Source organism: Odocoileus virginianus, chromosome 3 (assembly GCF_023699985.2).
Source record: "Odocoileus virginianus isolate 20LAN1187 ecotype Illinois chromosome 3, Ovbor_1.2, whole genome shotgun sequence".
NCBI classification, from domain to species: domain Eukaryota; kingdom Metazoa; phylum Chordata; class Mammalia; order Artiodactyla; family Cervidae; genus Odocoileus; species Odocoileus virginianus.
The window spans coordinates 226,036-242,930 of record NC_069676.1 but is presented as its reverse complement, the minus strand read 5'-3'; the positions used below and the strand labels follow the sequence as shown (position 1 = coordinate 242,930).

At 52.3% G+C, this 16,895-nt stretch overlaps 1 protein-coding gene across 5 annotated transcripts in view; it reads left to right on the top strand.

Annotated features, from left to right (window-relative positions):
* The window catches only part of FLT4 (fms related receptor tyrosine kinase 4), a 94,450-nt gene that overhangs the window by 29,260 nt on the left and 48,295 nt on the right, over positions 1-16,895 (top strand). For 2 of the 5 annotated variants that reach the window (XM_070460446.1, XM_070460440.1), the window contains exons 25-30: positions 1,093-1,192; positions 1,561-1,666; positions 2,262-2,413; positions 3,452-3,572; positions 4,612-4,697; positions 9,883-11,789. In XM_070460446.1, the coding sequence (XP_070316547.1) occupies positions 1,093-1,192; positions 1,561-1,666; positions 2,262-2,413; positions 3,452-3,572; positions 4,612-4,697; positions 9,883-10,075 (758 nt within the window). In that variant the 3' untranslated portion in view covers positions 10,076-11,789. Of the gene's footprint in view, positions 1-1,092; positions 1,193-1,560; positions 1,667-2,261; positions 2,414-3,451; positions 3,573-4,611; positions 4,698-9,879; positions 11,790-16,895 lie in introns of those variants that run through there. The other 3 variants (XM_070460436.1, XM_070460430.1, XM_070460453.1) reach the window with 2 other exon arrangements.

The window sequence follows — 16,895 nt, the reverse complement described above, 5'->3', positions numbered from 1 at the left end:
GCTCAGCAGAGGTGCACGCCGGGGCCGAGCCATCCCGCTCATTCTGAGACAGGTGCTTGGGGGGCCCCCTGGACCCCCCTTCACGTCCAGCCTCTGCCCAGGGCAGAACACTGTGTTCACCCAGCAGCTCCCGGGCTCGTCACTGTCACAGAGGGGAAGGCTGTGGGAGTCCCCCAGACCCCTCCCTCCCTGGCTGAGCCCCTTCCTCACGAGCCGCTGGGGACACTGCTCCTGCCTTTGCGGGGCTGGGAAACATCTGGAAGGAGACCAGCGGCTCCCTCAGTGACCACAGCTGCTCAAGCCTCACATAGTAAACCGGGCCCCACTGGATCCAAGATGAGGGGCCCCAACCAGAGTGGGGGTGAGGCAGGAAACAAGTAGGTGAAAACGCTGAATGGCAGCCATGACCAACACTGTTAGTGAAGACAGAAGCGCACGGGGAGCGCAGGGAGGACAGCGCTGGGTGTGAGCTGGACGGGCCAGGAGGGGCAGGCTCATGACGGCGGGAGGGCTGCAGGCAAGAGGGCCTGCAGAACAGCAGTCCAGGGTGTGGGGTTGGTCAGGGCTGTGATCCTTGTGCTGGGGAGCTGAGCAGGGTGTAAGCAGTCAGCACTGGGAGATGCTGCAAAAGCCCCCTGGGGTGAGGGCCTGGAATTTAAGTCTACTGGGAGCCATGCAGGGTTTGAGGGAGGGACTCTCGTCTTAACAGGGCCTTTCCACTACGCTGTGGCTTGCAGGAGCTAGGTCCTTTTTGCTGGTAGAGCCACAGGACGTAAGGAAGAGCTGGAGAAGGCTCCTCTGAGGAGGGGTCATTGTGACAGGGCAGCTCAACTGGCTCAGCTTAGCTCCACTGGCCCTGATGGTTCCAGGATGGGGAGTGTTTCCCCCAGTGCGTCTGGGAGAGCTCTGATGCTCATGGCAGCTCTCACAAGCGGGTGCCACGGTCCTCTTAACCTAATGAGGAACTCATCCGAGGGGAGGGGGCAGCAGGGTGAACTCCCTGCCGTAACAGGCCGGGGCAGAGGCGGTTCAGACCTGAGTGGAACAACGGGAGCCTGCTCCGCACCCACCCCCATCCTGTTCTACCATCAGGGGCCTCCCCATACCCTGGGGTGCAGATCAATGAGGAGTTCTGCCAGCGGCTGAAAGAGGGCACCCGGATGAGGGCCCCAGAGCTAGCCACTCCTGCCATGTGAGTCTCTCGGGAAACCGGGAGGCACTGAGGGGCCGTAGGGGTGGGTGGGCACCAGGAAAAGGTAAGGGGGGTTGTGCGCAGGCTTGGGAAAGGGGGCATGCCGGCAGGGGTAGGGGGGAGGGGGGAGGAGAGTCAGGCACAGGAGCCAGGCTGTAGGCCTGCAGACACTGTCTCTCACTCCACCACGGGGCCGCTGCCGACAGCTCTCCTTCCTGCATGTAGGAGGCACGGCCTGGCCTAAGCCCGGGGGAGGGAGGCAGGCAGAGCAGGTGTGAGGGATCGGCAGGAGGCAAGAGACTTGGGTCTGCTGGGGTCGGGTGCAGGGTGTGCTCAGACAGCCGTCCAACATCCAGCTGTACCCACAGACGCCGCATCATGCTGAGCTGCTGGGCGGGAGACCCCAAAGAGAGGCCTGCATTCTCAGATCTGGTGGAGATCCTGGGGAACCTGCTTCAGGGCAGGGCCCAGCAGGTGAAGCCCCGACTCTCCCTGTCCTGCTGCAGCAACCTCTGGCCTCCAAGCCAGGGGCCATCGCATGGATGGTCAGAGCCCAACTTTCCCACGAAGAGGCCCAGGCTGGTCCTCAGGGAGCCAGCAGGGCCCCACTTCCTGGCAGAACGGTGATGTGCTCCACCTCACTCTTTGCCCCTCTGCCCCCTGCGCCCACCTCTGACTTGTATCTCCCTCCCCCAGCTCAGGGCTGGCTCAGGGCAGCCCTGAGACCTGGAGGAGGAAGCAGGGAGCTGCCTGCTGCCCCAGCCTCAGGTACTTGAAGATGGGCGCTTGGGGGCCAGTGCTGCCCCCAAGGTGAGGGTGGGAAGTACTGATATTCGAGGCTGTGGGACAGCCAGGCTCTGGAACGAGGATGCTGTTATTATGCCTGCCTTCTCCTTAGAAGGGGCTCCTGGAAGGGCTGTGGGGAGAACCTGCCCAGCTCCCTTAGTCCTTGGAGCCCTTGAAAACAGCACTTGAAGGATCAGGAGCTCTAGAAGTCCTGAGTGCAGGAGTAGGGCCGAAGTGGGGCCTAAGAGCCTCTGACCCTGGCTTTTTGTGCCATTCCTGCCAGGAAGATGAGGACTGCATGGCTCCTCGTGGTTCTCAGAGCTCGGAGGAAGGCAGCTTCTTGCAGGCATCCACCACGGCCATGCACATCACAGAGACGGATGCTGACACAGAGGACAGCCCGCTGAGCCTGCACCAGCACAGCCTGGCAGCCAGGTCAGCCCCATTCTTCAGATCCAAGCATCCCCCGGGCAAGGGGAAAGCAGTTTGGACATATAAGTTTTATCCTCATCAGTCATCAAGGAAAAGTGAAGGACAAGGACTTAAGAGGCCATTGTATATCAATTCAAAGAGCTAAGTGACAGCATTGCTGATGCCCTGGTGGGTGTGGTCAGTCTTGAGGTCCTTCCAAGCCCATGTGGCCTTTCAACTTTGCTTTGCTCCATGCCCCCTCAGTTCTTCCCTCTGGCTTCCTCTGCTTGCCCACACTCCTAGCCCCTGAGAGGCCCTCCACCATCAATTTCAAGGGAGCGCCCCTCTCAGGCACAACGCTCTGGCCAGCTCCACCCTGTCGGGAAAGAACATGGAGCAAGGGAAAGAGGGGCGAGTTCCCGGGACCCTGAGAGTGGAGCTGGCCACTCACTAACCGTGTTCAGGATTTAGAATGGAGCCTAACTATCCAGAGTTTGGGGTCAGAGGCCAGTGAATATTTACATTCCAAGAAGGTCATGCATGCACATTCGCATTGGTGTTGCTGAGAAAAGAGCTCAGGACTCCACACCACCTTCCCCAGCAGAGAACAAGGTCGGGCCTGGGGAACAGGAACACCCAGCTGGTTTTTGCCGGGTTCCTTCCACCGGCCCCGCCACAGGCACCCGAATGTGCACACACCCGTACACACAGGTCAGACAGGGGCTCGTGACATCAGTACTGCCTGCCCTGCACAGGGTGGCCCGTCCTGGAGGGAAGTCCTCCCCAGTCTCTCTCCAGCTCCACGTCACACCCAGGCCATGTGCCCTCTGCTGCTCGCTTCCCACATGCTCCCCAGCAGTGGCCTCAGGGAGGTTCACTCCTCTTGCCTGGGAGCAGAGGCAAGACTCAGGGGCCTGGGGAGCCGTCTAGACCAGCCCCGGTGCTCAGCCCCAGGCCTGGCGTCCTTCCCGAGAGGAGAGGGGTGCAGAAGGAAAGGTGCAGAGAGCTTTCAGGAAGGGTGCTGGACTGCACTTCTCAGCACTTGCGGTTTCCTCCCCACAGATATTATAACTGTGTGTCCTTTCCGGGATGCCTTGCCAGAGGGACTCAAACCCAGGGTTCCTCCAGGATGAAAACGTTTGAGGAATTTCCCATGACCCCAACTACCTACAAGGCTATAGTGGTAAGTGGAGTGAGTGGGCCTGTGACCTCACCCCAGGTCACGGCCGCTGGACTCTTCCCACAGGGAGCTAGATGTAAGAAAGCCCTGAGGCTCATGGCAGAAACCAGCTCAGCACAAGGAGCCCAGTGCCCCATGTCTCTGCCTCTTTAACTCACCCAGGGTCTCCCCTCCCCAGCACCCCAGTCTCTCTCTCCCTGAAAGGTAGAAACCCAGTGGAAAGACAGCTCCTCCTTCTAGACGGTTCTCCTGGGATCAACCCGAGTCAGGGCCCCCCTTGGGTGGCCACCGGGCCCCGTGACCAGAGAGGAGATGGTGTCACCAGACAAGAAGTCTAGGGTAAGAGGCATGGGAAGACCACTCGTGTTCTCAGATGGTGGTCAAGTGGAGTAGACCTCTTACATCTCAGTGAGGTTGGAGGCAATCTGACCATTTTGTAAAAGCCCAGCCTTCCAGCATCCATCCAGATGGGGCTGGTGAGTGAGGACAGGCCCAAGGGAAGCCGGGTACACGGGTGGCGGTGGGTGCCCTGAAACAGCGCCATGCAGACCCGCACTCCCATCCCCAGGGTCAGACAAAGATGCAGGGGGAGGGCCCCCCATCCTTGGTGAGAGTGTGGTTCAGTCCCCCTCCACAGCAATCAAGACCACTCCAAGTCACGCTGATTGTGACGTAGCCCCACCAAACCTTGGACGCACCTGAGGATCCTCTTTCTGCACTGTGACCTGTCGGACTCTCTCTAGACTTCCCCTATTTCTCCCGGCGCTCCTGCTCTGCTGAGTCCTGAGCAGGCGTGTGGCCACCTTGTGCAACTCCCAACAGGGGTGTCCCAGTCTTGCCACCCTCTTGAATCACAGGGTGTGGCCCCGCCAGACGCGGTGTCTCTCTCTGCGCCAGGGGCGTGTGACCCTGACCGACAGCCTCCGGTCTCCCCCACACAGGATGAGTGTCCAGGCAGCGGTGGGGCAGGTCTGAGGGGGGCTGCCTACAGCCGGGCCTTCCTGGGGCCCACCCGCAACCTCGGCATGGTCTCTCTGCGCAGGACAGCCAGACGGACAGTGGGATGGTGCTGGCCTCCGAGGAGTTTGAGCAGCTGGAAAGCAGGCACAGAGAAGACAGCAGGCTCAGGTAGGGCTTCGGGAGCTGCCTCCTGGCCGGGGCCCAGCGCAGGGAGGCCGGGCCTGAGTGTGCCGCGCTCTCTCCTGCAGCTTTTCATGTCTCCAGATTACCTTTTGTGTGTTCAGGGCAGACCACTCTGGGACTTGAGGGTTTTGTCCACCAGCCTTCCCATAAGCCCCACCCCTCATCACTGTCCTGACCCAGCACCCGCGTGCTGGTCCCCTTTGTCAGATACTAGACAATAACCTCTTTGTGAAACCAAGAAACATCTGCTATGCCCAATGGATGTAGCACCCTCCCCCCAGCCAGGAGAGGCCACAGAGCATGTGACCTAGAGCGGGCTGTTGTACTTCTTTGATGAGAATACAGTTACAGAGAAATCTTCCAGTGTGCTTGCATAGGGGGTGAGCTCCATAAACAGTGACCTCCATTTCCCAAGAAGATACCTCCACTCTTTAAAAGTAGATCTGAATATTTAAACTTTTAAGGGTGTGCATAAAACAGTTAAATGTGTACATGTTTTTTTAAACTTTTGATCCATTTTTTCAACTTTATTGGAACACACAATTCTTTTTTCACACAGCATCTCTTAAAATCCAGTGGAAACTGCACATTAGAGATGAGTCTGGTCAATGGCCTAAGATACTCTGTTGCATATAGAACCATAAATGAAGATTAGTGTCTTTTTGCATGCAGTCTTTTTTTAACTTTTTGTTTTGTATTGGACTGTAGCTGGTTAACAATGTTGTGATAGTTTCAGGTGGACAGTGAAGGGACTCCACCATACATACACGTGTGTCCATTCCCCCACAAGCTCCCCTCCCACCCAGGCTGCCACATAACACTGAGCAAAGTCCCATGTGCTATACAGGACATCCTTGTTGGTTGCCGTTTTAAATATAGCAGTGTGTACCTGTCCATCCCAAACTCACTAGCTATCCCTTCTGCCCATCCTTTCCCTCAGCAACCATAAGTTTGTTCTTTAAGTCTGTGAGTCTCTTTCTGTTTTGTATCATATCTTTTTGGATTCCACCCACATGTAAGGGATGTCATATGATCTTTGTCCTTCTCCGTCTGACTCACTTCATTCAGTATGTATGACAATGTCTAGGCCCATCCATGTTTCTCCAAATGGCATTGTTTCATTATTTTTCATGGCTGAGTAATATTCCAATGTATATATGTACCACATCTTTATCCATTCCTTTGTCAATGGACATTTAGGTTGCTTCCATGTCTTGGCTATTGCAAACAGTGCTGCAATGGATATTGAGATGCATGCATCCTTTCAGATCATGTTTTTCTCTGGATATATGCCCAGGAGTTGGGATTGCAGGGCCATATGGTGGCTCTATTTTTTGTTTTTTAAGGAACCTCCATCCTGTTCTCTGTAGTGGCTATATCAATTTACATTCCCACCAACAGTGTAGAAGGGCTCACTTCTCTCCACACCCTCTCCAACATTTATTGTTTGTGGGTTTTTGGTGATGGCCATTTTGGCCAGTATGAAGTGATATCTCACTGTAGTTTTTGTTTTCATTTCTCTCATAGTGATATTGAACATCTTTTCATGTGCCCCTTATCCATCTGTACTTCTAGTTATTTACTTTAGTAATTGACTTGCTCATAGCTGTTTAAATGATAGAACCTAAAATATTATATTAATATAAAACAGTGCTCTTTTCCGCTTTTTTCAGATCCTTGTGTGACCCCTGTGTCTATCAGGGACCCCTTTTGGGGTCATCTGATGTAGTTTTACTTGTCTTCTGCCTAGGCTGTTTTTGAATCAATAGGTGTTATCATTGAATAGTTTACCCTAGACCACAGGTGTTAATTTGTATCACAGTAGGATAGTTGAGGTCATTCTTCGCCTTTCTGGTAGGTACCATTAAGATCTCAGCAACTTAGCCAAATATCTGTTACCTTCCCAGCAGCCTACAAAGGCATGTTTGCAGCACTGGGAACACTGGAGGTTGTGGGGTTGTATGCCTACAGATAATTGCTGCGTCTCTGTCATGCATCTTGGCCTCCTTCTTTGTTTTTATTGATTCTGTCAGGTTCTCTCTATGTGTAACATAGTTTTGAAAAATTAATGCTTTTTATTTATTCAACAAAAATAGTTTCTGGCTAATTTTTCTTTACCAAACAGTTTTTTTTTTATCTCCCCCAAAAGTATTTCAGTAAGAGGATAAGCCAGAGGATGATTACTTAAATTCCAGTCTTCACACATCTTTCTAAAATCAGCTCATGAAACAAGACCTCTCAGAGCCTGTGACTATGATATAAGCAAGGGAGAGACTCCAGCTGTGTGTGAGTAGGGAACTCAGCAGCAAAACCAGCAGAGCCAGGCCCGCACCCTGGCAGAGGAGAGCAGTCTGGGGACTGCCCCCGAGAGGGGACCGTCACGGTCCTTGGGACCCTGCCACACAGACTGAGGAGACGTCAGGGTGTGAGCACTGGGACGATGGCCTTAGGAAGGCGCTGCTTCTGAAAGGACAGTGAGCAGGAGGGGAGTGTGCATCTCAGGTGCCTGGTGGTGAAGGAAGATGAGAGTGGGAGAAGAATCTTATAGGAACAAGATTATACTAAGAGTTCAAAAGACAGTCACACTCCCAGGGGTCTCTTCATTACAGAAACTGCATGTCATGGTGGGAGCAAAAGAGGACATTATTCTCTTCCCAGGTTCCCTTGGAAACACAGTGTGATGAGCCACAAAGAGGGGTAGCAGGTCACTTGGCAAATGGAACATTCCCCAAACAGATGTAGAGGTGGGATGGAATGTGCCTTGAAAGCATCTGTCAGGGAGAAGGAAGGAGTTCAGCTCCTCAGTTCTTTCCTATCTTCTGCTCACCACTGGTTTGTACTCACCCTGTGGGAAGTTAACTCATCCTCACTCCAAGGTGGCTCACCCAGTCCTGTCAGTGGCACTTAGGATGCCGTTCCCCATTCCCTGGGACGTGGCAGCTCATCCAGCTCTGCAGGTAGAAGGGAGATCTCAAAGCCCGAGGCTTATGGTTGGTCAGCATGGCCGCACAGCTGGGGAGGTGTCCAGCACTCCCTCTTAAGTGGCTGGCGAGTCCCCACTGGAGAGACGGCATGGGACATGAATGGACCTTTGGAGAGAGGGAGTCAGTGTGTTATGGTGTTATAGTATTCCTGAGTGAAGAGCGCTCACATTCCTGGCCCTCCTCCCATACGGTAGTTCAGTTCAGTTCAGTCTCTCAGTCGTGTCCGACTCTTTGTGACCCCATGGACTGCAGCACGCCAGGCTTCCCTGTCCATCACCAACTCCCAGAGACTGCTCAAACTCACGTCCATCAAGTCAGTGAAGTCATCCAACCACCTTATCTTCTGTCGTCCCCTTCTCTTCCTGCCTTCAATCTTTCCCAGCATCAGGGTCTTTTCCAGTGAGTCAGTTCTTCATATCAGGTGGCCAAAACATTGGTGTTTCAGCTTCAGCATCAGTCCTTCCAATGAATATTCAGGACTGATTTCCTTTAGGATCGACTGGTTTGACCTCCTTGCAGTCCAGATCAAACCCATAGGGTAATCTCAGCCTGAATAAGCATGAACAGAGAAAAATGAGCACTATCCATACAGAGTTATTGTAAGAATAAAAAAGAAAATTAGAACTAAAACTTTTCAGTAGCCATAAACACTCCAAAAACAGCATAGAAAAACTGTGATACAACACAATGACATAAATTCATAATGAAATAAGTAGCTGCACTATGAATCATAAATTCAAAAATTCAGAATAAATATAGACAAAGTGTGACAATATCAAATGGGAGCCAACTAAATTTATGGAAGGAATTGAAATAAAAGATAAATCCTAACGGATAACCAGCTCAGGTTGGGTACATGAGACAAGTGCTCGGGCCTGGTGCACTGGGAAGACCCAGAGGGATCGGGTGGAGAGGGAGGTGGGAGGGGGGACTGGGATGGGGAATACATGTAAATCCATGGCTAATTCATATCAATGTATAACAAAAACTACTGTAATGATGTAAAGTAATTAGCCTCCAACTAATAAAAATTAAAAAAAAAAAAAAAAAAGATAAATCCTCTCAAAAATGAAGAGCAGAGTACCCAAGGGACAATTAAATATGATCAGACCTGCAGTGGAGGGCACATTTGATAGATATGAAAAGAGGTCAAGAATAAATCAACAGGTCTAAAGGGTCAGAAGAAATGTGAAAATTTTAGAAGTTAAATAGAAAACTCCCACATATTTACAATTGGTGTCTCTGAAGAAGAAAAATGCCAACAGTGAAATAGAACTAATATTTTTAAATATGTAATTCAAAATAATGCTCTTAAATGAAAGGAACCAAATCTACATATTAGAAGGGTACCTAGGAAAACTGGTCCAAAAAGAGTAAACTCTGAGACATAACCTAGTTGAACTATCAGATTTTAGAGATAAACATTCAGGTAAAACACCAAGTCACCAAAAAAGAGAGAGAGAGAGAGATTGAAGTATCAGGCTTTTCAGTAGCACCATGCAAAGCAAAAACAATGAAACAAATTTTCAGAAAGCTCAAAGAAAATGAGGGCTAAGGAGGGAGCATCACTGGGCCATCGGCGAGGCAGGAGGGGACCCAAAGCTGCAGGGCCCTCTGGGCCAGGGGCAGAAGCTTGGACTTTCTTCAGAGTGAGTTGTAGGGAATGAGTTGTATTGAAGGGTGTAACTTGAAGGATCTCTGAAGACTGACCTATAGGGAGCATGAGCGGGAGGAAACGATGTGCTAGGGCAGTCCCGAGCACTCAGTGATGGCAGCTCACTCTGAAGGAGCGGCGGGGCATGCCTTTTAGTGTAGAGAGGCCAGGACCGCTGTGTGGGCCGGATGTGGGGGACGAGGGGAAGGGAGGAAGAGAGGATGACACCTGGGTGATTGAGGCTTTAGAGCAACGTTGGTGCCATTTACAGAGATGAGCAAGACCGGGAGAGAAGCAGGTTTGGGGGGATGGAGTTGGGCTTTCTCCATTGTCCCGCGCCCAGGCATGGGACAAAGAACCATTCTGGTGTTTGCCAGCAGGCACACTGCTTTGTTTTTCTATTTAAGTCAAATCTGTGTGTTTCCATTGGCCTTGCTTGTTGCTCTTGTTGTTTCTGGTGATTCTGGTCAGACCTCACCACGGTTCCGATCGCTCTTCTTTTCTGACTGATGTCGCCTTCCTGTCTCAGCAGCTGTAAAGGACGGGGCAGGAATGTGAACGTGGCCACGGCCCACCTGGACCCCCAAGGGCGGCGGCGGCCCGAGCTGGGGCCCCGGGGCCAAGTGTTCTACAACAGCGAGTACGGGGAGCTGGCGGGGCCCCCGGAGGAGAGTGCCAGCACCCCAGCCGCCCAGGCGCCCTTCTTCACAGACAGCAGCTACTGAAGCAGCTTCGGACAAGCCACCCTGGACCCTGGGCTCTGACAGTGGGTGGGGGCCACGCCTGGCCAGTGAGCAGAGGGCTGGAGACCCGGGCTGGAAGCTCGTCTCATCCAGTTTCTCCTTAGCTAGGAAGAGTAAAACCCAGGCTCCAGCGTTCCCTTCAATTCCGTCACCGCGCCTGCCCAGGACACCCTGCAGATCCCCGGGGCCCTCCTCCCCTTCAGATGCAGATTCCACTCAGTTCAACATCCACAGGGGCCAGCTCTGGGCTGGGCACTCTCATAGGAAATATCTCTTTGGGTGCCTCATCTCAGCGTGGTAGATGGTGTGATCCCTGACTTCTGATGAGAAGTATGAGAATGACGTAATAGTCGAGGTTGGACTGTGGGCTCCCAGCCCTGCCCCAAATACTGCCCCTTCCTGTGGAATGGCTTTCTTCATTTGCCCCTCCAAGGCTCAGAGAAGGTGCCATATTTCCAATGCAAAGCAACAAATGAGAAATTTGAGTGGAGAGGAACGGAAGTGTCCTTTCTTGAGCCTGACCGAACAGCTCAGAGTATCCATCTCTGCAGTCCCAAACCAGTCACAGCAGCCTTCTTCTCCTGAGTGCTGAGAACTATTCAACAATGTTTTGTTTTTTAATTAGAATTTCAGAGGCTATTTGAGCTGCTATGAAGAATTTACTTTTAAAAATTTCAGTCTGAAGGGAACCCAGGAAAGGTGTTTCTGAATCTGGAAAGTTCTTGGCTCTGACATTCAGTCAACTGCTGTCATAAAAGGCCCCACTGTGGCTGTCACCTCTTCCTGGAGAAGCCCCCAGCCGTACCTGCCTGGTCCAGAATTGGAAGAGTCATCTGACGGTCTAGAGCTGCCCATTTGAGAACCACCCGGTTCTTCCCTCTGGGGCCTGGATCTGCTACCCAAGGCACCACCCAAGCTGTGAACATCCTTATGAGAGGCAAATACTGTGGGTTCCTTCAAGAAAGGCTTTGGGGCTGGCCCAAAGGACCCCCAGTATTGCAGTACACCAGGAGGCAATCCACAGATGTCCCTACACCCCCATGGAGGCCCCTGTCTCCTGCCCCCTGCTCTGTGCCTGACATCAGTGGTCCGGCAGGTCAAGCCTTTGTCACAGAACAGTAGGGGACCCTCTGGAGGCTGGAGCCATTCCCCCCAGGCACCCCACCTCGTTCGCACTGGCTGGCCACCCACACCCCAGGAGAAAGACCCTCATCCCAGTTAGCACCATGGAGGTTGACACCCCGCTCCCCGCCATGAGACGCCTGCAGGACAGGCGGCCATGCAGCGAGCAGGGGCGTGCCTGGGAGGAACCACCGCCCCCCACCCCCACCACCACCATGTTGTATATTGCTCCTTTAAGATACATTGAATGTAAGTGTGGCTGTAACCCTAACTGTCCCCAGGTGCCCTCCCCTGATATCACCTGCTTGTGAGACCTGGGTCTCAGCTTTACCTGGTTGAAGTCCAGAGGGTGTTTCAATCAGAGAAGCATCTCAAGGATTTCCGTGCAGTGGCCCAGGCCCAAGACCCCTCCCGACATGTGTCCCACCTATGCTCCTGTCACATAACTGCACACACAAAGATGTATTGAGAAGAAAACCTCCCCCTACCCCTTGCAGAACATATGCTCCAAAAAGATAAAATATTTAACAAAAGATAATAATAAATTTGATGCCAGTCTTGAGTTAACAGTGAATAGATTCTCAGCTAAATTCCAGATCTCTGTTAAGATTTTGTTCCAGCCTTCCTCCCACCTGATCGTCAGCCCTACAAGACCATTGGACAGGCCTTGCAAAGGAAACAGCAGTAGAGGCAGCTGAGGCCCCCTTTCTCTGCCCAAAAGGCTGTTATTGTTCAGTCACTCAGTTGTGTCTGACTCTTGGCCACCCTATGAACTACAGCATGCCAGGCTTCCCTGTCCTTCAGTATCTCCAGAGTTTGCTCAAACTCATGTCCACTGAGTCAGTGATGCCATCCAACCATCTCATCCTGTTACCCACTTCACTTCTTGCCCTGGATCTTTCCCAGCATCAGGGTCTTTTCCAATGAGTCAGTTCTTCACATCAGGTGGCCAAAGTATTGAAACTTCAGCTTCAGCATCAATCCTTCCAGTGAATATTCAGGGTTGGTTTTCTTTAGGATGGACTGGTTTGATCTCCTTGCAGTCCAAGGGACTCTCAAGAGTCTTCTCCAACACCACATTTCAAAAGCATCAATTCTTCAGCACTCAGCATTCTTTATGGTCCAACTCTCACATCTATACATGACTATGGGGAAAACCATAGGTTTGACTATATGGATCTTTGTCGGCAAACTCTTGTCTCTGCTTTTTAATATACTGTCTAGGTTTGTCATAACTATTCTTCCAAGGATCAAGCGTCTTTTAATTTTGTGGCTGAAGTCACTGTCCGCAGTGATTTTGGAGCCCAAGAAGATGAAATCTGACACTGTTTCCACTTTTTCCCCATCTGTTTGCCATGAAGTGATGGGACCAGAAACCATAATCTTCGTTTTTTGAATGTTGAGTTGTTTTTTTTGATTGATTTTTATTAGTTGGAGGCTAATTACAATATTGTAGTGGTTTTTGTCATACATTGACATGAATCAAGTCAGTTTTTTCACTCTGCTGTGGAGTTCCCAGAAGCCACCAGCGGAGGGCAGCAGAAGCACGGGGACTCAGGGCTCCACTCAGCTGAGAGCTCAGAATGGGCACTTGCCAAATGTTTATGAGTAAAGTGGCAGCATTCTGTCCTCACCCACTAACACCCAATGCTACTTCAGGCCCCGAGCTCAGGCGGCCCATGGCCTTGAGAACACAGCCCAAGCTCAATCCTTGCAGTCACCTCCCCTAGTCTCACCTGCCCGCTCCGGAAAGAGCCTATGAACACCTCCATCACACCACAGATGAGGACAGGACATGACAGGTGAAGGGTGCATGCAGGACGGCCTAGGGCATGCCTGAACTCCAAGATCAGGGGGTTCTAAGCTAAGACTCCAACTTCGATCTCCACCCACAGAGATGAACTCGGGTCAGGAGGATGTGGCAGGGCCCGCCACAGCCCTGCCCTAGGATGTTTGTATGACTTCACAAGTGGCATAGTAATGACTTTAGATCAATGCGTAACACTTGCCTTCTGGACACAGCCTCAGAAGGCATACCAGCAAGGGCTAGACCAGTAGCAATGCCAGAGGCTCACTAAGGAAATGGGGCCACGTCCCGTGGACGCAGCTGTCAGCCCAGTGGACACCTCAGGAGCTGACAGAGGCCCAGCAAAGATCAGGAGCCGGAAGCCCCCCTGGGGCCGGGCTCTGTTCATTTACCTGTTCAGACTTCTCTCATTCCTCGGGGATGTGCCTACACCCCCAGAGGTGATGCCCACTGTGCCAGTCTTGTTTGCCACGCTCATGGACAGAGTGCCTCCCCACAAAGGCAGCTTTTGGTGGTACTGGGCTTGCTGTTATTCTTACCTCTATAATCATCCTTAACGTGGATACAGAAAAGACTCCCACTGAGTTTGGACATTTTAACTTTATAATATCATTGGTTGAATTTAGCCACTTTTCCTTGGTGAATGTCTCAACCTAGAGGTTAGCCCTCCAGATGCCTGCCTGGTTACCCAGCCCAAAGCGTGCCCACATGTGGTGGAACTGTGTCCCAACTGTGCCCAATTACAAGCTGGCCTGCCCTTGTGGGCCTCTTTGGTGCCACCTGGGCTGGAAGCTCAGGGCTGCCCTGAGTGTCCCCGCCCGCCGTCTGTCCCCAGAGCGCCGGAGACTCGGTGTGAATAGGAGCTCAGCCAGCAGGGCGCTGTCGGGGAGCATCTCATCAGGCAACAGTGTGTTCCCACCTCTTGACCCCGCAGCCCCTCCCACTTCCTCGAAACTTCTCTTCTTCTCTCAGGCCCCAGCCCCTTACGGGGTGCCCACTCACTCCCTCATCCCGCCTCCCCTCCTCCGCAGCCTGCTCACTTCATGAGTCGCCTCCTTTGGGGGGATCAGGCCGAGGGCACACTTGATTCTGTACTAATGTCACTACTGCTCCTTAGCATCAGTCCCTGCTCTGAGCACACACCGTCCTAGGCCCTGGAACACAGCAGAGTCTGTCCCCACAGCCCCCATCGTAAGGAGTGACATGTGGGCAGAGCTTTGCAAGGGAGGGCGATTGATGTTGAAGGCTTTGAGTCAGAAGAAAAGAGGGATCTAGAGAGGTGGGTGGAGGTGAGGTGCAGAGGCTGGCAGGAGCCCACCCTATGGGCCTAGGAGCCCAAAATAAGGAGTTGGTCTCTTGTTTTAAAGCAAAGTTTAGAGAAAGCGGCAACAATCTTTGACTTATATGTATGCTCTGAGAAGCACACCTCTTTTTTTTTATTTTTTATTTTTTATTTTTATTTTTTTTTTCCATTTATTTTTATTAGTTGGAGGCTAATTACTTTACAGCATTGCAGTGGTTTTTGTCATACATTGAATTAGCCATGGATTTACATGTATTCCCCATCCCGGTCCCCCCTCCCACCTCCCTCTCCACCCCATCCCTCTGGGTCCTCCCAGTGCACCAGGCCTGAGCACTTGTCTCATGCATCCAACCTGGGCTGGTGATCTGTTTCACCCTAGATATACATGTTTCGATGCTGTTCTCTTGAAACATCCCACCCCCGGGTTCTCCCATAGAGTCCACAAGTCTGTTCTATACATCTGAGTCTCTTTTTCTTTTTTTGCATATAGGGTTATCGTTACCATCTTTCTAAATTCCATATATATGTGTTAGTATACTGTAATGGTCTTTATCTTTCTGGCTTACTTCGCTCTGTATAATGGGCTCCAGTTTCACCCATGTCATTAGAACTGATTCAAATGAATTCTTTTTAACGGCTGAGTAATATTCCATGGTGTATATGTACCACAGCTTCCTCATCCATTCATCTGCTGATGGGCATCTAGGTTGAGAAGCACACCTCTTAAAGGAGCAAAACAGGACCCCCTGGAAGCTGGGTGACCCCTTGGTGGGAAGAGGCTGGGCTGCACCAGAGTGACCTGTAGGGGGCAGGAGAGGAGAGCTTTGGAAGATGCCAGAAGGGCAGAGGAGTCCCACTCTTAGGAGGGTCCTTATCCAGGCTAGATATGCAGATAAGTCCCTTTTCCTAAGTGGACTTCTATAAGAGCCAGTCCTAAAACCTGCTGTACCCACATTGCCTGAGGCCCAGGGCATTCTCAGTCCAGGAGCCCAAGTGCCATGTGCCTGAGGACAAGAGAACAATGGGGACATGGGGCCTGACCCACACTCAGGGAGGGCACTTGCTGACTTCCTTGGGTCTGCGCAGGGGCCAACGTCCAAATGGGAGAAGAAATAGTTGAGAAGACAGGGGAGAGCAGGGCTGGAAGCACCCAGGACTTGCTGGATGGAGTGGCAATCCTGGGCTCCTGGGGAGACAGAGGGACAGCCTGAGTGGGTCGGCTAGGAGGCCCAGCCCTGTCAGTGCCCTCAGACATACAGGATCCATGAACTCAGTGTTCACTGTCTGCAGGGGGACCCCAGAAAGCAGCTTCCAGCACAGACACTAGCCTCCCTCACCCCCACGTGGATCCCTCAGGCCGCTTGTCTCTAGCAGTGCCAGGCCAACTCTTGAGGCAGGGCACTCAGCCCAGACAATCCGCTGGAGACAGTCTCTGAGACGCTAGCCGGTGCCCATGTCCTGGGGTCCGGCCCACCAGATGTCTACAAGCAGGTTCATAGCAGGAACTGCAGCATCGCCAGGATGGAGGCCTGCCCCCTAGGGCCCCTGAGTGCGGCCCGGGTGCCTTGACCACCAGGCAGAGAGCCTGGGCCAGGCTGCTCTGCAGGCTTCTCACAGCCAAGAGTGGCGACGATGGCACCCTGCGGCTGGGTGGCCCTGGGCCAGGCACTGCCCCTTTGGGCCTTAGTTTCTTACTTGTGACTTGCTACGCTGCCACCTTGATGATGAGATAATGATTTAAATACCCCTAGGAGTGCCCACATTTAGGAGGAAACCCTGCCCTCACCAAGTCATGTCCCTCAATGCAACATTAATTCAGCTTGAAAAGACCACCTGCAATGGTACCCAACACCAGCACCTCCCGTACACTGACTCACTCCCCTGCTCATCATCCAGATACCCACTGCGCCATCCACCCACCCATCTGTCCACCCACCCATCTATCCACACCCATGTATGCATCCATCCCTCTATCCATGTATCTATCTATCCATACGTGTGTGCGTGTGTGTGCGTGTGTGTGTGTGTGTGTGTGTGTGTTAGTTGCTCAGCTGTCTCCAACTCTCTGCAACCCCATGGACTGTAGCCCAACAGGCTCCTCTGTCCAAGGAGTTTTGCAGGCAAGAAGACTGGAGTGGGTTGCCCTTTCCTTCTCCAGGGGATCTGCCCAACCCAGGGACTAAACCCAGGGATTAAACCAGGGAGTAAACTCAGGTCTCCTGCATAGCATGCGAATTCTTTACCATCTGAGCCGCCAGGGAAGCACCATGTCCACATAGAAACATACATCCATTTCCCCACCCATCCCCCCATGGCAGAATAAATGGGAACTCAGCCACCCACAAATATCCCTCTCAGGAATCACAGAGACTTTGGGGGCTGTGGCCACAGGATGGGGACACAGCTAACCTCAGCTAGTTGGTTAGTGCTTCAGTAGGAGAATAGACAGGGGAGGTGGGAAGCCTGTTTTTAGGAGGATTAGGGTCAAGATGACATTACTAGAAGAAAATGTATCTGTTGTATGAGACCAAACTGGCACCTTCTGGAAGTCAGTGAGCCTCATCTGAGGA